At 40.2% G+C, this 22,276-nt stretch overlaps 1 protein-coding gene across 1 annotated transcript in view; it reads right to left on the minus strand.

Annotated features, from left to right (window-relative positions):
• OBSCN (obscurin, cytoskeletal calmodulin and titin-interacting RhoGEF) overlaps positions 1 to 22,276 on the minus strand; it is a 224,764-nt gene that overhangs the window by 140,829 nt on the left and 61,659 nt on the right. The window contains exon 15 of the mRNA XM_064279626.1: positions 6,215 to 6,490. Within this exon, the coding sequence (XP_064135696.1) occupies positions 6,215 to 6,490 (276 nt within the window). The remainder of the gene's footprint in view (positions 1 to 6,214; positions 6,491 to 22,276) is intronic.

The following is a 22,276-nucleotide window of genomic DNA, read 5'->3' on the forward strand; positions in this document are numbered from 1 at the left end:
TCATGTGATTGAAAATACTATGGCTTGGGTCAGGCGAACCTTAGTCTTCAGGGTGACATCTTTGCTCTTCAACACTTTGAAGAGGTCCTTTGCAGCAGATTTGTCCAATGCAATGCATCTTTTCATTTCTTGACTGCTGTTTCCATGGCTGTTGATTGTGGATCCAAGTAAAATGAAATCCTTGACAACTTCAATCTTTCTCCGTTTATCATGACGTCGCTCATTGGTCCAGTTATGGGGATTTTTGTTTTCTTTATGTTGAGGTGTAATCCATACTGAAGGCTGTGGTCTTTGATCTTCATTAGTAAGTGCTTTAAGTCCTCTTCACTTTCAGCAAGCGAGGTTGTGTCATCTACATAACGCAGGTTGTTAATGAGTTTTCCTCCAATCCTCATGCCACATTCTTCTTCATATAGTCCAGCTTCCCTTATTATTTGTTCAGCACAGATTAAATAGGTATGGTGAAAGAATACAACCCTGACGCACACCTTTCCTGACTTTAAACCAATCAGTATCCCCTTGTTCTGTCCGAACAACCGCCTCTTGATCTATGTAAAGGTTCCTCATGAGCACAATTAAGTGTGTTCTGGAATTCCCATTTTTCGCAGTGTTATCCATAGTTTGTTATGATCCACACAGTCAAATGCCTTTGCATAGTCAATAAAACACAGGTAAACATCTTTCTGGTATTCTCTGCTTTCAGCCAGGATCCATCTGACATCAGCAATGATATCCCTGGTTCCATGTCCTCTTCTGAAACTGGCCTGAATTTCTGGCGGTTCCCTGTCGATATACTGCTGCAGCCATTTTTGAATGATCTTCAGCAAAATTTTGCTTATGTGTGATATTAATGATATTTTTCTATAATTTCCACATTTGGTTGGATCACCTTTCTTGGGAATAGGCATAAATATGGATCTCTTCCAGGCAGTTGGCCAGGAAGCTGTCTTCCATATTTCTTGGCATAGACAAGTGAGCACCACCAATGCTGCATCTGTATGTTGAAACATCTCAGTTGATATTCCATCAATTCCTGGAGCCTTGTTTTTCGCCAATGCCTTCAGAGCAGCTTGGACTTCTTCCTTCAGTACCGTCGGTTCCTGATCATATGCCACCTCTTGAAATGGTTGAACATCGACTAATTCTTTTTGGTATAATGACTCTGTGTATTCCTTCCATCTTCTTTTGATGCTTCCTGTGTCGTTTAATATTTTTCCCATGGAATCCTTCACTATCGCAACTCGAGGCTTGAATTTTTTCTTCAGTTCTTTCAGTTTGAGAAATGCCAGGCGTGTTCTTCCCTTTTGGTTTTCCATCTCCAGCTCTTTGCACATGTCATTATAATACTTTACATTGTCTTCTGGAGCTGCCCTTTAAAATATTCTCTTCAGTTCTTTTATTTCATCAATTCTTCCTTTTGCTTTAGCTGCTCGACGCACAAGAGCAAGTTTCAGAGTCTCCTCTGACATCCATCTTGGTCTTTTCTTTCTTTCCTGTCTTTTCAGTGACCTCTTGCTTTCTTCATGGATGATGTTCTTGATGTCATTCCATGACTCTTCTGGTCTTCGGTCACTAGTGTTCAATGCGTCAAATCTACTCTTGAGATGGTCTCTAAATTCAGGTGGGATATACTCAAGGTCATATTTTGGCTCTCGTGGACTTGCTCTGATTTGCTTCAGTTTCAGCTTGAACTTGCACATGAGCAATTCATGGTTTGTTCCACAGTTGGCCCCTGGCCTTGTTCTGACTGATGATATTGAGCTTTTCCATCATCTCTTTCCACAGATGTAGTCAATTTGATTTTTGTGTGTTCCATCTGCTGAGGTCCATGTGTATAGTCACCTTTATGTTGGTGAAAGAAGGTATTTGCAATGAAGAAGTCGTTGGTCTTGCAAAATTCTATCATTAGATCTTCGGCATTGTTTCTGTCACCAAGGCCATATTTTCCAACTACCGATCCTTCTTCTTTGTTTCCAACTTTGGCATTCCAATCGCCAGTAATTATCACTGCATCTCGATTGCATGTTTGATCAATTTCAGACTGCAGCAGCGGATAAAAATCTTCTATTTCTTCATCTTTGACCCTAGTGGTTGGCGCATAAATTTGAATAATAGTTGTATTAACTGGTCTTCCTTGTAGCCGTATGGATATTATCCTATCACTTACAGTGTTGTACTTCAGGATAGATCTTGAAATGTACTTTTTGACGATGAATGCAACACCATTTCTTTTCGAGCAGTCATTCCCAGCATAGTAGACTATATGATTTTCTGATTCAAAATGGCCAATACCAGTCCATTTCAGCTCACTAATGCCTAGGATATTGATGTTTATGCGTTCCGTTTCATTTTCGACGATTTCCAATTTTCCTAGATTCATACTTCGTATGTTCCAGGTTCCGATTCTTAATGGATGTTTGCAGCTGTTTCTTCTCATTTTGAGTCGTGTCATAGCAGCAAATGAAGGTCCCGAAAGCTTTACCCCATCCATGTCATTAAGGTCGACTCTACTTTGAGGAGGCAGCTCTTCTCTAGTCATATTTTGAGTGCCTTCTATCCTGGTGGGCTCATCTTCCAGCACTATATCAGACAATGTTCCGCTGCCATTCATAAGGTTTTCACTGGCTAATGCGTTTCAGAAGTAGACTGTGGGTCCTTCTCCCTAGTCTGTCTTAGTCTGGAAGCTCAGCTGAAACCTGTCCTCCATGGGTGACCCTGCTGGTATCTGAATACCGGTGGCACAGCTTCCAGCATCACAGCAACACGCAAGCCCCCATAGTATGACAAACTGACAGACACGTGGGGGCATTGGTCTATACATCTCTTATAATACCAGTACCAGACTGTTTTGATTACTGTAACTTTATAGTATATTTTGAGATTAAGAAGTGTGAGTCATCCTACTTTCTTCTTTTTTGAGATTACTTTGGCTATTTGGGGTCCCTAATGGTGCCATATAAATTTGAGGACAGGCTTTTCCATTTCTGCAAAGAAGGCTATTGGAATTTTGATGGATACTGTGTTGAATCTATAGATTGTTTTAGGCAGTACTGACATCTTAACAAGCTTCTGATCCATGAGCATGGTATACCTTTCCGTTTCTTTAAGTCTTCTTTAATTTCTGTCAGTAGGGTTTTACAGTTTTCAGTGTTCAAGTCTTTCACCTCTCTGGTTAATTTATTCCTACGTATTTATTCTTTTAGCTGATATTGTAAATGGAATTGTTTTCTTAATTTTCTTTTCTTCTTGCTCCTTGCTGATGTATAAAAACTCCACTGATTTTTGTGTGTTGACTTCATTTAATAGCTCTATATTTTTCTTGTGGATTCACTGGGGTCTTCTGTATATAGAACCACGTCGTCAGTGAAAAGAGATAGTTTTACGTCTTTCTTCCCAATTTGGATACCTTTTATTTCTTTTTATTGCCTAATTTCTCTATGAGAACTTCCAGTACAATATTAAAAGCAGTGATGAGAGTGGGCATTCTTATCTTAAGGGGAAAGCTTTCAGTCATTCTCCACTGAATATGTTAGCTATGGATTTTTCATAAATGCCCTTTATCATTTTGAGGAATTTCCCTTCTATTCCTAGGTTGTTGAGTTTTTTTATCATGAAAGGGTGTTAGATTTCATCAAATGCCTTCTGTGCATCAATTGAGATGATCATGTGGTTCTTTTCCTTTATTCTATTAATATGGTCTATTAAGGTGATTGATTTTCTAATGTTGAACCATCCCACTTCATCACTGTGTATAATCCTTCTAATATGCTTTCAGATTCGGTTTGCTAGTATTTGTTATGGATTTTTGCATCTACATTCATAAGGGATATTGGTCTGCAGTTTTCTTGTCGTGTCTTTGGATTTCATATCAGAGTAATGTTAGCTTCACAGAATGAGTTAGGAACTGTTCACTTCTCTTCCATTATTTTTGGGAAAGTTTAAGAAGGATTGGGGTCACTTCTTCCATAAACGTTCAGTAGAATTCCCTAGAGAAATCCTCTGGTCCAGGACTTTTCTTTGTTGGAGGCTTTTGATTATTGATTCAATCTCTTCACATTTTATGAGTCTGTTGATATCACAGCATATTCAATATTATTTGCCAGTACCACGGTTTGAACACATCAATTCTTCTTCGGTCTTCCTTTGTCACAATCCAGCTTTCACATGCATAAGAAGTGACTGAAAAGGCCATAACTTGGCTCAGGAGCACCTTAGTCATCAAAGTGGTGTCTTTGCATTTTCAAACTTTAAAGAGATCTTCTGCAGCAGATTTTTTAACTTGCAGTTAAGACTCTCTTCATAAAAGGAAAAGAAATTTAGCTCCAAGACCTCTCTATGAACCAGACCAGAAGACAGACACACACTGATGATTAAGAAAATGCTATGAAATATTTAATTACCAGTCAGTGGCTGCTACTAGAGTAACTCCTCACTAACAAGGTGTGCTGATGTGGCATGAGGTGTATTTATTCCTTTTTATTCCAAAATTTACCTGTCAAATGCCAAGAGAAATTTCACACAGAATGTTCTAACTGAAGACAAAGGAAAAACAAAATTTGCTTTAAAAAGAGAATTCCAAAGCTCACTGGAGTATATCTATCAATCCTTCCTTCTTCATTTACTTTGCACAGACATTGCCAAATAGCATGAATCTAGAGTTTGCTACATAAAGATGCACAGAGACCTTCAATATCTATGCAAAATACTGTAAAAACTCATGAAAAGGTTTACACACAAAAAGAAACAATCTTTGATGGTTATGAGGGAAGGGAGGAGTGGGGATACAAAAACACTAAATAGACAACAGATAAGTGGTAACTTTGGTGAAGGGTAAGACCATACACAATACTGGGGAAGCCAACACAACTTGTACAAGGCAAGGTCATGGAAGCTCCATAGAAACATCCAAACTCCCCGAGGGACCTAGTTGCTGGGTTGAGGGCTGTGGGGACCATGGTCTCAAGGAACATCTAGCTAAACTGGCATAACATAGTTTATAAAGAAAATGTTCTACATTCTACTTTGGTAAGTAGCATCTGGGGTCTTAAAAGCCTGTGAGTGGCCATCTCGGATACTCCACTGGTCTCGCCCCCTCGGAAGCAAGGAAGAATGAAGAAAACCAAAGATACAAGAGAAAGATTAGTCCAAAGGGCTAATGGACCACGTCTATCACAGCCTCCACCAGACTGAGTCCAGTACAACTAGATGGTGTCCAGCTACCACCACAGACTGCTCTGACAGGGATCACAATAGAGGGTTCCACACAGAGCTGGAGAAAAATGTAGAACAAAATTCTAACTCAAGAAGAAAGACCAGACTTGCTGGCCTGACAGAGACAGGAGAAACCCTGAGAGTATGGTTCCTGGACACCCTTTCAGCTCAGTAATGAAGTCACTCCTGAGGTTCACCCTTCAGGCAAAGATTGGACAGGCCCATAAAACAAAACTAAAGGAGCACACCATCCCAGAGGCAAGGATTAGAAGGCAGGAGGGAACAGGAAAGCTGGTAATAGGGAACCCAAGGTTGAGAAGGGAGAGTGTTGACACATCGGGGGGTTGTTAACCAATGTTATAAAGCAATATGTGTACTGTTTAATGAGAAACTAGTTTGTTTTATACATCTTCATCTAAAGTACATTTTTAAAAAAATCTGTGTGAAAGTAGACACAAGTATCCCAGAACACCTAAAACTATGATAATCCAAAACTCATTCTTGAACTAATGTCAATATTACTGGGTGACCGAAGTCTCCCCTCCTCTGCCGCAATAAAATTCAAACACCTTTTGCTAGTGAGAAGCCCCATGTGGTGCTGAATGAAGACATGTGGGAGCTGCCTGACCAACCAACAGGAGAATATTCACATATTCCAGGTGAGAGACTCCTGGTCTATCTCAGATCCTTAACAATGGGCAGAGCCAGAGTCCTGGAACCCAAGGAAGACAAGAAGGGTTCTGGACACAGTCTGGGACTGTGTGACTCAGCTTTCCTGCCTGGAAAAACCACCTGAGGGGAAAATGAACTGCCCCCTCCCTTCCTGACACACTGTTCCCAACCTCCTGCAACCCCACAACATCAGCAGAAAACTAACAAGGTGTGAAGATGGGTGATGTGATGACACAAAGTCTAACAAAAACAGCACCAAGATCTGTCGAAGTGATAAATCAGTCACATTATCATCTCCAAACAAAGCTGCAACCACCCCTAGAAGACCCACCTGTGACGTTCAGGCGGAAGGAGACCTTCTGGCCGCCGGCCTCACAGCTGTACTCCCCGGCGTCCGTCTTGCCTGCCTGCTGCACCACCAGCTGCCGCCCACAGCCTGTGGCCTCCATGCGCAGCCTTGAGCTTGAACTCAGCTTCTTCCCATCCTTGTACCACGCCACTTCCGTCTGGGCCTGAGCCACCTCACAGCTCAGCGTGGCGCTGCCCCCCGCCTCAGCCTGCACCTCGCTCTGTGCTGGCTGCTCCTTGGCAAACACCACTGCGGGCTCTGGGAACAGGGAGGGACATGTGGTCAGAGCCACAAACCTGGTACCAACCTATTTGACAGACACCAAAACATCAGAGTTCAATAAATTTCCCCTTGAACCAGTGATGTCATGTGTCTCGTGGGCTGTTAGACTTGTGTTCACAAACACAAGGACTCCTGCCATGGAGTTACAATTTGGGGACGTCCTCAATCAAGAGCAATTCCTAAGGCTGGAGGACAGTGGCTAAGGATGTTCCAGCGCAACTGCTAGTCTGCCGTCTTTTGCACGTTGTCAGCAGTGCGTGGCCAGGGAGGTGTTATTCAGTTGTGTACCCAAGCATGTGATATGTGCTCCATAAACTATTCCACCTGTTTATCAAAGTATAACTTACATGCAGTGAAACTAACTGTAGCTGTACGGCTCGATGAACTTTACATGTATATATCCCCATGCAACCACCACACATATCAAGTATAGATCATTTCTGGCCCCCCAGTCACCACTGACCTCCTGCAAAGATCACCATTATTCTGATTCTTTCACCATAAATTACGTTAGCCTGTTCTTTAATTTTACAGATAATTACACATATGCATCCTTCTATGACTGGTTCTTCCACCAATGTAATGTCTAAAAAATGTATCCCTGTTGATGCATTTAGCAATAGTTTGCTCTTTTCTACTACCATACAGGATTCCATGGGTAGTTTTCCACTGATATGTTCCACGATTTAGTTTTCCTTTTCTCCTTGAGGGTTATTTGAGTTGTAGCTAACTTGGGATACTAAAAGCAAAGCTATGATGAGCATTCTTGGATACGCCTTTGGTGACCACATGTAACTGTTGGCATATATGTAGGCCTGCATTTGGCTTTAGCAGATACTGCCAAACAGTTTTGCAAAATGGTCGTACCAACTTACAGTCCCACCAGCAGTGCATGAAAGTTCCAGTTGCTCTACATCCTCATCAACACTTCCTTGATATTATAAAATTGGAGGCTTGAGGGCCCAAGCTCCCATTGGAAAGGGAGAATGGAGAATTGAGTCCCAAACTCTGCAAGTTTCCCCTCAAGATGTTTGTTGAGTTCTGCAGCTGCATGGGGCAGGGGGCTAAGAAGCCAGGTAGAAAACTTCTGAAAGCAGAAAGGACGTTTTAGCAGGCTGCAGTTCTGAAGAGACTATGGGAGGACCACGGCTACAGGAGGACCCCAATTCACACTCCAAGCTCTCAGCAGGAACCCTTGGAGGATTCCACCAAGATCAGGGAAGAACCAGAGATAGACACTTATCAAAACTGAAAGATAGCCTCAAGTCAGCTCAGTCCCAGAATGGGTTAAGGTTTTCAGACCTCCTTTATCTGCTCAGCAAAGGAAAGAGTGAATCCTCTCTCTGGAGTATGATCACATTATCCATACTCAATACCTTTTCACATACAACTTCTGACAGTCAATCAAACATGTGCAGGCATGCCAAAGACAGGACTAATCATTAAAAACAAACAAAAAGACAATATCAGGTAATCCAGAAATTAGTAATCAAGCCAGGGTATAACATGCTTAATATTTTTTTAAAAACAGAAGGAAAGAAGAAAGTAGATGAAAGATGATAAATTTCACTAGAGAATTAGATTCTAAGAAAAAAATTAATCAAATGGAAATTTCAGAACTTGAAAGTACAATAACTGAAATTAAACTACACTTTAACAAATTGATTTGACAGCATGTTAGAACACATCAGAGCAGTGACTGAGTTAAATAAAATTCTCCAAAAATTCATGTCCACCAGAATCTCAACATGTGACCTTATTTGGAAACAGAGTCTTTGCAGATGCAAATGGTTAAGATGAGGTCATACTGGATTAAGGTGGGCTCTAAATTCAATACTGGTGTCCTTATACGAACACCATATGAACACACAACGAAGCAAGGCCACGAGAAGATGGAGGCAGAGATTGGAAAGACGCATCCACAAATGAAAGAAAGCCAAGATTTGCCCAGAGCCACCTGAAGCTAGGAAGAGGCAAGTGAGGATTCTTCCCTAGGGCCTTCAGAAGGAGCGCTACCCTGCCAACACCTTGATTTCTTACTCATGGCCTCCAGAACAGTGAGAGAATAAATTTCTGTTGTTCTAAGCCACCCAGTTTGTGGTGCTTTGTTACAGCAGCCCTAGTAAACCAATGGTCTAATGGAGTGTAACTAGAGTCCAGGAAGAGGAGAGAGACAGAATGAGGCAGAAGAGAGAATGGGCAATAGTTTCCCAAAACCAATGCAAGACATCAACTCACAAATTTAAAATTCCCTGCAACCCCAAACAGGATGAATACCAAAAAAAAAAAAAAAAACCCACCTAGACTCATCAGAGTGAAACTGCCAAAAACCAAAAACAATGTCTTAAAAGCAGCCAGAGGAAAAGGTTACATGACCTTCAAGGGAACAACTAAAGTCTGACTTTTAATGTTTCAACAGAGAGAATACTGGAAGCCAAAGACAATGGAGTGTGTCCTTTCAAATATTGGAAGAAAGAAGCTGGTAAATGGAATTTGATACCCAGACAAAGTAACCGTCACTTGAAGACAAAATAAAAAAGTTTTCATACAAACAAAAACTGAAGAATATGTCACTGGCAAACCTTCAAAAATAAATATTGACAACAGATAGGGTTCTTCAAGTAGAAGGAAAATAAACCCAAAAAGAAGAAAAGGATGCAGGAAGGAATGAAGAGCATCAGAAAGGATCAATGGTAAATATGTGGGTAAATATTGATAAACACTGACTATACAAAATAATAGTAATAATGTCTTGTGGGATTCAAAATACTTGTGGAATTAAAATTATGTAAAATTAAAAAAACATAAAGGGAGTAAAAGTCATAGCACTGCTGGGGAAATGATAAAAATTATAAATTTACATGAAACTATAATAAGTATACATTTTGTAATCTCTGGGACAACTTCTAAAAGAATAGTAAAAGAAAGCATAACAAACAAACAGAAGGAAAAATAGAATAATAAAACACTGGAGTAATCCAAAAGAAAGCAGGAAATAAAGAGAAAAGTGTATGAAATAATAAACACGAAGGTAATCAATATAAACCTGATTATATAAGCAAGTTTTATTAAGTGTAAATGGGCTAACTCTTTCAGTTACAAGTAAATATCAGCAGGCTGAATTTTTTAAAACACAGCTGTAACTATAATACAAGTATATGCTATTTACAAATGATCCCCCCCCCAGTGACAAATGATAAGCCTTAAATATAAGAAGACAGAGAAGTATAGGCCTTAAGACCCGATGAATTACTACACACAGAGAGGGATGTTTCATAATAATTACAGAGTCAATCCACCAAACAATTCTAAATTTGTTTGTTATTGTTAGCTGTCATCGAGTCAGCCCCTGACTCGTGATGGCCTGGTCTGCACCATCCCCATGATCGGTTGTGGATTGGACTGTTGTGACCTACAGAGTTTTCATTGGCTGATGTTCAGAAATAGATTTTCAGGCCTTTCTTGCTGGTTCATCTTAGCCTAGAAGCTCCACTGAAACCTGCTCAGCATCACAGCGACAGGCAAGCCTGGCGGTGCATGAGGTAAATGAGACAGAAATTGACAAACCCAGGTTTCCCACATGGAAGGTGAGAATTCTACCACTGAGCCATTCTAAATTGGAAGGGCTTTAATGACACACCTTCAGAATTTGACAGAAATCAAAAGTAGACAGAAAGGATAAGTTGACAAATGTACAACCAGGGAGACTTTACCATACTTCTCCGTAGTAGATAGTATAAAAAAAAAAAAAAGCAAACAAAAATCACTGTTTAGAAGATCGAAAAACATAACTGCAAAAGATCTGATGGACATATAGAGAACATTCTAGCCAACAACAACTGACTATAAAATCTTTTCTTTTACCAAAAGTTGGCCATAGGCTAGGACATCCTCAACAAATATAAAAGATCCGAAATCATTCAGTGCTTTTTTTTTACCATTGTAAAATTAAGCTAAAATTCAAAAGTGAAAAGATAACTCAAAAATCTATTTGGCAATGAAGCAACACATTTATAAACAATCCATGAATCAAAGAAGATATCAAACAGGAAATTAGAAAATATTTTTTAACTGATATACTGGAAATATAGCATAAAACTCTAGCGCTGCAGCAAAGGTTGTGCTTAGTAGAAAAATTCCTACTTTTATATGCACGAACAGATCAAGAGAAAGGCTGAAAACCAATTATTTAAGTAGCTACCTTAAGAAATTAGAAAAACAACAGATTAGATTAAAAGAAAGCAGAAGGAAAGAAATAATAAAAGACAACAGCAGAAATTAACGAAACAGGAAAAAAGTACAATAAGAGAAGAAAATCAACAAAACCACACATTGGTTCTATGAAAAGACTAATAAAATTGACACAATAACCAGAAGAACTAGTTGGTGCCCGGCCACAATCGATGACTGCCCTGACAGGGAGCACAGCAGAGAACCCCTGAGGGAGCAGGAGATCAGTGGGATGCAGACCCCAAATTCTCATAAAAAGACCAAACTTAATAGTCTGACTGAGACTAGAGGAATCCCGGCAGCCATGGTTCCCAGACCTTCTGTTGACCCAGGACAGGAACCATCCCCGAAGACAACTCATCAGACATGAAAGAGACTGGTCAGTGGGTGGGAGAGAGACGCTGATGAAGAGTGAGCTAATTATATCAGGTGGACACTTGAGATTGTGTTGGCAACTCTTGTCTGGAGGGGGGATGGGAGGATAGAGAGAGAGGGAAGCCGGCAAAATTGTCACGAAAGGAGAGACTGAAAGGGCTGACTCAAGAGGGGGAGAGCAAGTGGGAGTAGGGAGTGAGATGTATGTAAACTTATATGTGACAGACTGATTGGATTTGTAAACGTTCACTTGAAGCTTAATAAAAGTTAATTAAAAAAAAAATTGATACAATAGCAAGAATGATCTGAGAGAGACAGACACAGAGAAAAAAGAAAGGATGCAAAGAAGGAAAAATTTGCCATTGTCAGGAACGAAAAAGAGGGTGAATGCTAGAGAGCCAACAGATACTTCAAAGATCATATGACGTATTTTGTCTATGGTGATGGGAAAATTTGCACCAACCAAGGATAACGGCTGTACAACTTGCCTACTGAAACTGATATCACTAAGCTGTCTGCTGGGGGAATGGGGGTGGCAAAATGGCAAACAGAGTGTTTTTACACATAATATTACAACAGAAACAACAGCCACCAAAAGACAAAATAACGGCTGCAGTTGTTCATACTACATAGGTACAAAGAAACACCTCATAGTTTTCTTGGTATAAGATTTAGGGTTTTGGCTTCACAGGCCTGTCCAGTCAATTGGCCATTGTTTTTAGAGTCTTTGCTCTACCTCCTAGTTCAGTGAATAGAGCCTGGGGGTCTTAAATGCTTGCCAGTGGCCACCCAAGATACAACAACTGGTCTCCATTCACCTGGAGCAACAGAGGAAGGAGACGTAGGAATCCGAAAAGGAAATGGACAGTGGGACTGATCGCATCCATGAACTACTATCTCCTTTGCCGTGAAACCAGAAGAAATGGATGGTGCCCGGCTACCATTACTGAACGTTTTGATCAAGGACCCAATAGATGAATCTTGATCAAAAGGAGGAAAAATATGGAGCAGAACTTAAAATTCTTATTAGAAACCAGACTTACTGGATACATTAAAACTGCAGGAACCCTCAAGTCTATTGCCTAGAAACAACTTTTAAGCTTTGAATTGAAAATTATCCCATGAAGTCATCTTTAAACTAAACAATAATTTAGCTCATTTAATAGTCTTTACCTTGAGCAACTCACTCTTTTAAAGACTTATCTCTAAGACATCAAATGGACAATAGCAACTTTAAAACACAGGTGAGAACTTCAAGGTGCAGAGAGTCTAAGTTAACAGTGGTGAAGCAATGTGGGCAGAGACAGGGAGAAAGATGATACAATGTGAAGTATGTAACCATCATCACTAAACTATACGAGTAAACATTGTTGAATTGGGTATATGCTTTGATGCGTATATTTTCATCAAATTTTTTTTATTTTAATAAAAAGGGCAAGACACAGAGGCGGAGCCAAGATGGCAGAACAGACAGACTCTTTCAGCGAGCCCTCTTTATAACAAAGACCCGAAAAAACAAGTGAAATGAGTATATTTGTGAAAAGCTGGGAGTCCTGAGCATCAAAGACAAGCTTAGACAACAAACTGAGGGGCAGGGGGAGGAAGAGACTGCTCAGAACTGGAGAGGAGTTACTGGACCTGAATCGCAGGGAGCCCTCAGGCACGTTTCCTGGAGAGGCAGCAGCGGCAGCGGGCTGGTACTAGTGTTCGCCGCAGCTTCCTCAGGGAGAAGCACCAGCCACACGGCCTACTCACACCTCCGGAACCTGAGGAGAACAGTGCTTCCGGCAAAAGCTAAGTACTTGCGTATATTTTACCGCACCCCCTCCCCCAAGCCAGCTTCAGCAGCTGAATCCCTGGCCCTGAGATAGACCCTGGTGAGCACCTAGAGCCATCCTCCTGGCCTTGGGGAAGGAAAACATTTGCAACTGGGGGGAAAAGATAATTTGCTAGCTCCATTAACCAGGGGAGCTCAGGACAGAAGTGGCTCCTGTCTGGACATAAACCGTCCGTGGACCTTGAGCGACTTTCCCTTCTATGTGGACCTGTGTACAACTATTTCAGGAGAATGGGCCCTTGTCAGCAAACTACAGTTGTTTCAGCTGTGCAGTGGAGAGGTGGGTGTTTGACATTTGACATTGCTTTGCCTCTTAAACAAGATCCTCACCTACCCACATCAGGGACCTAAGGACTGGTAGCTCCACTCAGGTCACCCAGCCACTCACAACAGGGGTCTAAAGATAACTGGTACCTCCCAGTCCTTACAACCAAAAACTCTGGGTGCCCATGGTCCCTCTGCAGAACACACCTACAAGCACGCTCTAGGGAACAGAGAAGTGTTTTCCTCAGAGACACTTGGGGGTCAGTTCTCAGCCCCCTGCCTTGTTCAGAGCATGACCCCCTGCTGCAATCAGATACGGGTATATACGCCAATCACCCCTGCCCCTCCCAAGACTGTAGGACAGAGCCTGTACCACACACTTGATGATCAGCTACCTGGAAACCTGAGCTGAATTCATACAAGAAAACTGAATGGACTCCTAGACTGATATACCTGAAAACAGCTCTAGCCAGCTAGGGACAGGACACCAGAGCTCCAAAGGCTAAAATAATCAAGCTAGCTCACTCAAGCAACCCATAGGGGTATACCAAAACAAAACAAAGCAAGCAGCTACGACACAGTAAGCAAGCATAAACTAATACAATAACTTCTAGATGACTCAGAGGCAACAGTCAATATCAAGTCACATAACGAAAGAGGCCACGATTACCTCAACAGGCTCCCAAAACACAGAATCCAGGGATCTTCTAGATGAAAATGCATTCCTGGAATTACCAGGTGCAGAATACAAAAGTTTAATATACAGAACCCTTCAAGACATCAGGAAGGAAATGAGGCAATACGCAGAACAAGCCAAGGAACACACAGATAAAGCAACTGAAGAAACTAGAAAGATTACTCAGGAACACAATAAAAAGTTTAATAAGCTGGAAAAATCCATAGACAGACAGCAATCAGAAATTCAGAAGATTAAAAATAAAATTACAGAAATAGATAACTCAATAGAAAGTCAGAGGAGCAGAATTGAGCAAGTAGAAGCTAGAATTTCTGAACTTGAAGATAAATCACTTGGCACTAATACATCTGAAGAAAAATCGGATAAAAGAATTTTTAAAAAATGAAGAAAACTTAAGAATCATGCAGGACTCTATCAAGAGAAATAAGCTACGAGCGACTAGAGTACCAGAACAGGGAGGGATAACATAAAATACAGAGAAAATTGTTGAAGATTTGTTGGCAGAAAACTTCCCTGATATTGTGAAAGATGAGAACATACCTATCCAAGATGCTCATTGAACTCCAACATAAGGTAGATCTGAAAAGAAAGTCACCAAGACATATTGTAATCAAACTTGCCAAAACCAAAGATAAAGAGAGAATTATAAGAGCAGCGAGGGATAAACGAAAAGTCACCTACAAAGGAGAGCCAGTAAGAATAACCTCGGACTACTCGGCAGAACCCATGCAGGCAAGAAGGCAATGGGATGACATATTTGAAAAATTGAAGGAAAAAAATTGCCTGCCAAGAATCATATATCCAGCAAAACTGTCTCTTAAATATGAAGGTGAAATTAAGACATTTCCAGATAAACACAAGCTTACGGAATTCGTAAAAACCAAACCAAAACTACAAGAAATACTAAAGGGAGTTCTTTGGTTAGAATATCAATAATATCAAGTATCAACCCAAGACTAGAATACTGGGCAGAGCAACCAGAAGTCAACCCAGACAGGGAAATCCAAAAAAAACAAAGCAGGATTATTAAAAAAAAAAAAAATTCCAAAACAGTGTAACAGTGATGTTATTATATAAAAGAAGACAACATTAAAACAATAAAAAGGGAATAAGAAATGTAATCATACACCTTTCATATGGAGAGGAAGATACGGCGATACAAAGAAATAAAAGTTAGTTTTAAATTTAGAAAAATAGGGTTAAATAACAAGGTAACCACAAAGGAGACAAACTATTCTACTCATCAAAATAAAATATAAGGAAAAAATACAGACTCAGCAGAAACAAAATCAACAACAACAAATATGAGGAAAGGACAATATATAAAGAAAACCTACTCAGCACATAAAATTAAGTGGAAAAAAGAAACTGTCAACAACATACAAAAAAAGACATCAAAATGATAGCACTAAATTCATACCTATCCATAATTACCCCGAATGTAAATGGACTAAATGCACCAATAAAGAGACAGAGAGTGGCAGAATGGATTAAAAAACAAGATCCGTCTATATGCTCCCTACCAGAGACACTCCTTAGACTTAGAGACACAAACTAAAACTCAAAGGATGGAAAAAAAATATATCAAGCAAACAACAATCAAAAAAGAGCAGGAGCGGCAATATTAATTTCTGACAAAATAGACTTTAAAGTTAAATCCATCAGAAAGGATAAGGAAGGACACTATATAATGATTGAAGGGACAATATACCAAGAAGATATAGCCATATTAGTATTTATGCACCCAGCGACAGGCCTGCAAGATACATAAAACAAACTCTATCAGCATTGAAAAGTGAGATAGACAGCTCCACAATAATAGTAGGAGGCTTCAACACACCACTTTCGGTGAAGGACAGGACATCCAGAAAGAAGCCCAATAAAGACACGAAAGATCTAAATGCCACAATCAACCAACTTGACCTCGTAGACGTATACTGAACACTCCACCGAACAGCAACCAAGTATACTTTCTTTTCTAGTGCAGATGGAACATTCTGTAGAATAGACCACATATTAGGTCATAAAGCAAGCCTTAGCTGAATCCAAAACACTGAAATATTATAAAGCACCTTCTCTGACCGTAAAGCCATAAAAGTGGAAATCAATAACAGGAAAAGCAGGGAAAAGAAATCAAACACTTGGAAACCGAACAATACCCTGCTCAAAAGAGACTGGATTACAGAAGACATAAAGGATGGAATAAAGAAATTCAGAGAATCCAATGAGAATGAAAACACTTCCTATCAGAATTTTTGGGACACAGCAAAAGCAGTGGTGAGACGCCAATTTATATCAATAAATGCACACATCCAAAAAGAAGAAAGGGCCAAAATCAAAGAATTATCGCTACAACTTGAACAAATAGAAAGAGAGCAACAAAAGAAACCCACACGTGCCAGAAGAAAACAAATAAAAATTAGAGCTGAACTAAATGAAATAGAAAACAGAAAAACAATTGAAAGAATTAACAAGACCAAAAGCTGCTTTTTTGAAAAACTCAACAAAATTGATAAACCATTGGCCAAACTGACAAAAGAAAAACAGGAGAGGAAGCAAATAACTCGAATAAGAAATGAGATGGGCAATATTACAACAGACCCAACTGAAATTAAAAAAATCTTATCAGACTACTATGAAAAATAATACTCAAACAAATTTGAAAACCTACAAGAAATGGATGAGATCCTGAAAAAACACTACCTAGCTAAACTACCACAAACAGAGGTAGAACAACTAAATAGACCCATAACAAAAAGAAGAGATTGAAAAGGTAATCAAAAAGCTCCCAACAAAAAATAACCCTGGTCCGGACGGCTTCACTGCAGAGTTCTACCAAAATTTCAGAGAACAGTTAACACCTACTACTGCTAAAGGTATTTCAGAGCATAGAAAAGGATGGAATACCACCAAACTCATTCTATGAAGCTACCATATCCCTGATACCAAAACCAGGTAAAGACACCACAAGAAAAGAAAATTATAGACCTATATCCCTCATGAATGTAGATGCAAAAATCCTCAGCAAAATTCTAGCCAATACAATTCAACAACATATCAAAAAAATAATTCACCATGACAAAGTGGGATTCATACCAGGTATGCAGGGATGGTTCAACATTAGAAAAACAATTAATGTAATCCACCACATAAATAAAACAAAAGACAAGAATCACATGATTTTATCAATTGATGTAGAAAAGGCATTTGACAAATACAAAACACTTATTCATGATAAAAACTCTCAGCAAAATAGGAAAAGAAGGAAAATTCCTCAACATAAAAAAGGGCATTTATACAAAGCCAACAGCCAACATCATCCTAAATGGAGAGAGACTGAGAGCATTCCCACTGAGATCAGGAACCAGACAAGGATGCCCTTTATCACCACTCTTATTCAACATTGTGTTGGAGGTCCTAGCCAGAGCAATTAGGCTAGATAAAGAAATAAAAGGCATCCAGATTGGCAAGGAAGAAGTCAAAGTATCTCTATTTGCAGATGACATGATCTTATACACAGAAAACCCTAAGGAATCCTCCAGAAAACTACTGAAACTAATGGAAGAGTTCAGCAGAGTATCGGGATATGAGATAAACATACAAACATCAGCTGGATTCCTCTACACCAACAAAAAGAACATCGAAGAGGAAATCACCAAATCAATGCCATTTACAGTAGCCACCAAGAAGATAAAATACTTAGGAATAAATCTTACCAGAGATGTAAAAGACTTATACAAAGAAAACTACAGTACACTTCTGCAAGAAACCAAAAGAGACTTACATCAGTGGAAGAACACACCTTGCTCGTGGATAGGAAGACTTAACATTATAAAAATGCCTGTTCTACCAAAAGCGATCTATACATTTAATGCAATTCTGATCCAAATCCCAACGACATTCTTTAATGAGATGGAGAAACAAATCGCCAACTTCATATGGAAGGGAAAGAGGCCCCGGATAAATAAGGCATTACTGAAAAAGATGAACAAAGTGGAAGGCCTTACTTTACCTGATTTTAGAATCTATTATACCGCCACAGTAGTCAAAACAGGCTGGTACTGGTACAACAATAGGTACATGGACCAAGGGAACAGAATTGAGAACCCAGACATAAATCCATCCACATATGAACAGTTGATATTTGACAAAGGCCCCAAAACAGTTAAATGGGGAAAAGACAGTCTTTTTAACAAATGGTGCTGGCAGAACTGGATATCCATCTGCAAAAAAATGAAACAAGACCCATACCTCACTCCATGCACAAAAACTAACCCAAAATGGATCAAAGACCTAAATATAAAATCTAAAATGATACAGATTATGGAAGAAAAAATAGGAGCCCTAATACACTTTAATACATACCTTAAATGGTATACAAAACATTAGAAAGAATGTAGAAGAAAAACTAGGTAACTGGGAGCTCCTAAAAATCAAACACCTATGCTCATTCAAAGACTTCAACAAAAGAGTCAAAAGACTACCTACAGACTCTGAAAAAGTTTTTAGCTATGACATTTCTGATCAGTGCCTGATCTCTAAAATCTACATGATACTGCAAAAACTCAACTGCAAAAAGACAAATAACCCAATTCAAAAATGGGCAAAAGATATGAATAGACACTTCACTAAAGAAGACATTCAGGTAGCTAACAGATATATGAGGAAATGTTCACAATCATTAGCCATTAGAGAAATGCAGATCAAAACTACAATGAGATTTCATCTCACTCCAACAATGCCGGCATTAATCCAAAAAACACAAAATAATAAATGTTGGAGAGGCTGTGGAGAGATTGGAACACTTATACACTGCTGGTGGGAATGTCAAATGGTACAACCGCTTTGGAGATCAATCTGGCGCTTCCTTCAAAAGCTAGAAATAGAACTACCATACGATCCAGCAATCCCACTCCTTGGAATATAAAAAAAACCCAGCGCCATCGAGTCGATTCGTCCTAGAGAAATAAGAGCCTTTACACCAACAGATATATGCACACCCATGTTTACTGCAGCACTGTTTACAACAGCAAAAACACGGAAGCAACCAAGGTGCCCATGAACGGATGAATGGATAAATAAATTACGGTATATTCACACAATGGAATACTACACATCCATAAAGAACAGTAAAGAATCTGTGAAACATTTCATAACATGGAGGAACCTGGAAGGCATTATGCTGAGTGAAATCAGTCAGTTGCAAAAAGACAAATATTGTATAAGACCACTATTATAAGAACTTGAGAAATAGTTTAAACTGAGAAGAAAACATTCTTTGATGGTTACAAGAGGGGGGGAGAGGGAGGGTGGGAGAGGGACATTCACTAATTAGATAGTAGATAAGAACTACTTTAGGTGAAGGGAAAGACAGCACACAAGACAGGGGAGGTCAGCACAGCTGGACTAAACCAAAAGCAAAGAAGTTTCCTGAATAAACTGAATGCTTCGAAGGCCAGCATAGCAGGGGCAGGGGTCTGGGAACCATGGTTTCAGGGGACATCTAAGTCAGTTGGCATAATAAAATCTGTTAAGAAAACATTCTGCATCCCACTTTGAAAGAGTGGCGTCTGGGGTCTTAAACACTAGCAAGCAGCCATCTAAGATGCATCAATTGGTCTCAACCCACCTGGATCAAAGGAGAATGAAGAACACCAAGGACACGAGGCGATTATGAGCCCAAGAGACAGAAAGGGCCACATGATCCAGAGACTACATCATCCTGAGACCAGAAAAACTAGATGGTGCCCAGCTACAACCGATGACTGCCCTGACAAGTAACACAACAGAGAACCCCTGAGGGAGCAGGAGAGCAGTGGGATGCAGACCCCAATTCTCATAAGACCAGACTTAATGGTCTGACTGAGACTGGAAGGACCCCGGTGGTCATGGCCCCCAGACCTTCTGTTGGCCCAGGACAGGGACCATTCCGAAAGCTAACTCTTCAGACATGGATTGGACTGGACAATGGGTTAGAGAGGGATGCTGGTGAGGAGTGAGCTTCTTGGATCAGGTGGACACTTGAGACTATGTTGGCATCTCCTGCCTGGAGGGGAGATGAGAGGGTGGAGGGGGTTAGAAGCTGGCGAAATGGACACGAAAAGAGAGTGGAGGGAGAGAGCAGACTGTCTCATTAGGGGGAGAGTAATTGGGAGCATGTAGCAAGGTGTATATGGGTTTTTGTGTGAGAGAATGACTTGATTTGTAAACTTTCAGTTAAAGCACAATAAAAATTATTTAAAAAAAGGGGGGGGGCAGGACAAAAGAATGAACTTCAACCTAAACTTCACACTTTATATAAAAATTACCTCACAATGGACCATAGACATAAATGTAAAATGTAAAACCTTTAGAGGAAAATCTTGGAGACCTAGGACTGGGTGAAGAGTTCTTAGACATGACCCTAAACATACAACCCATTAAAGAAAAATATAAACTGGACTTCATCAAAATTAAAAAACTTTTGCTCTGTGAAAGGTAATTAAGAGGATCCAAAAATAAGCTACAGACTAAAGTATTTGCAAATAACCTAGCTGATAAAGGACTAATACCCAGAAATATACAGATCTCACAAAACTCAACAGTAGAAAACCAAGTAATCCAAATAGAAAATGAGCCAAAGACATGAAGACTGCTCACCAAAGAAGATATACAAACAGCAAACGAATGCACGGAAAGATGTTCAACAACAGCTAACCCACAGTGAGACATCTGATACAGTTACTAGAACAGCCAAAATAATAATAATAATGGTGATAAAACCAAACCCGCAGACAGAGGCAGAGAACCTGGATCTCTCACACATTGGTGGTGGGAATGTAAAACGGTATGGCCACTCCGGAAAAGAGCAGGGAAAAAAAATCCTCTGCCATCATGTCGATTCCAGCTAACAGCAACCCCATGTGTTACAGAATAGAACTGCTCCACGGGCTTTTCTTGGCTATAATCTTTACCGAAGCAGTTTGCCAGGTCTTTCTTCCATGGAGCTACCAGGTGAGCTGGAACCACTAACAATTAGGTTAGCAGTCGCCCACAAAACTCTTAGAAAGGTGCAAAGCAGTTTTAAAAAAAAAAAAAAACTAAATATATGCGTACCATGTGTTGTTGTTGGTGTGTGTCATCTAAACGATATTGACGCATATCAACCCCCATAATTTTTATGGGATCAGATCTCCATGTCTTTCTCATGTGCAACCACTGGATGTGTTCGAACTACCAACATTTCAGTTAGCAGCTGAGAACTTAACCATTGCACCACCAGGGCTCCCTATATTTACCAGAGAACCCCGTAATCACATCTCTGGGATTTTATCCCAAAGAAATGAAAACTATCTGCGTGAAAACCTATACACAGTTGTTCACAGCAGATTTATTTATAATGGCCCAAAACCAGAAACAACAAAGACTTCTGTGAGATGTGGAATCATCTTGTGTGGCCTTTGTTCTCAGTTGTTTGGAACCAGACCAACACATGTTGTACAATGAGTTCCTTTGTTTGGCTTTTTGTCCTTGGTTTTTGGAAAAACAACTTGGGGGACTTCTTGGCTAATTGGCTACCCGTGAAAATGTGTTACTTTTACCTGGTCTGGCTAGCTGCCCCCTCCCCAGTCTTGTAATTGACAAGATAACTGACAAGGGATACCTGCCTAGTAATTGACAAGAAGCACAACATTTGCCCAGTTTGACTGAGGTGCTCCACCTGGTAATTGACAAGGATTCCACCCTGGTAGCTGGCTTATAAAAAGCCCTGGAACACGGAAGCTCAGATGGGACTTTCAGGTTGACAACAGCTGGGAGGGATGGCATGTCCTTTGGGACATGGACGCCCTGAGTTGGAAACCCTCCTAGACCTGATTCAGAGCTGTGCCAGGCAGAGCTGGGCTGATTGAGAGCTGGGCTAGTCAAAGAGTGAGAGTGCTCAGGGGACATCTAGATCCACTGGCATAACAAAGTCCATAAAGAAAGTTCTACATCTTACTTTGGTGAGTATCGTCTAGGGTCTTAAAAGCTTGTGAGTGGCCATCTAAGATACATCTATTGGTCCCATCCCATCTGGAGCAAAGAAGAATGAAGGAAACCAATGACACAAGAAAAATACCAGTCCAAAGGACTAATGGACCACGTCAATCACAGCCTCCACCCACCTGCACCTAAAGAACTAGATGGTACCTGACTACCACCACTGGCCACTCTGACAGGGATCACATACAGGGTCCCAGGCAGAGCAGGAGAAAAATGTAGAACAAAATTCAAATTCATACACACAAAAAAGACCAGACTTAGTGGCCTGATAGAGACTGGAGGAACCCCTGAGACTACGGCTCTCAGACACCCTGCTAATCCAGAACTGAAGCCACTC

Source organism: Loxodonta africana, chromosome 2 (assembly GCF_030014295.1).
Source record: "Loxodonta africana isolate mLoxAfr1 chromosome 2, mLoxAfr1.hap2, whole genome shotgun sequence".
In the NCBI taxonomy this organism is placed as follows: domain Eukaryota; kingdom Metazoa; phylum Chordata; class Mammalia; order Proboscidea; family Elephantidae; genus Loxodonta; species Loxodonta africana.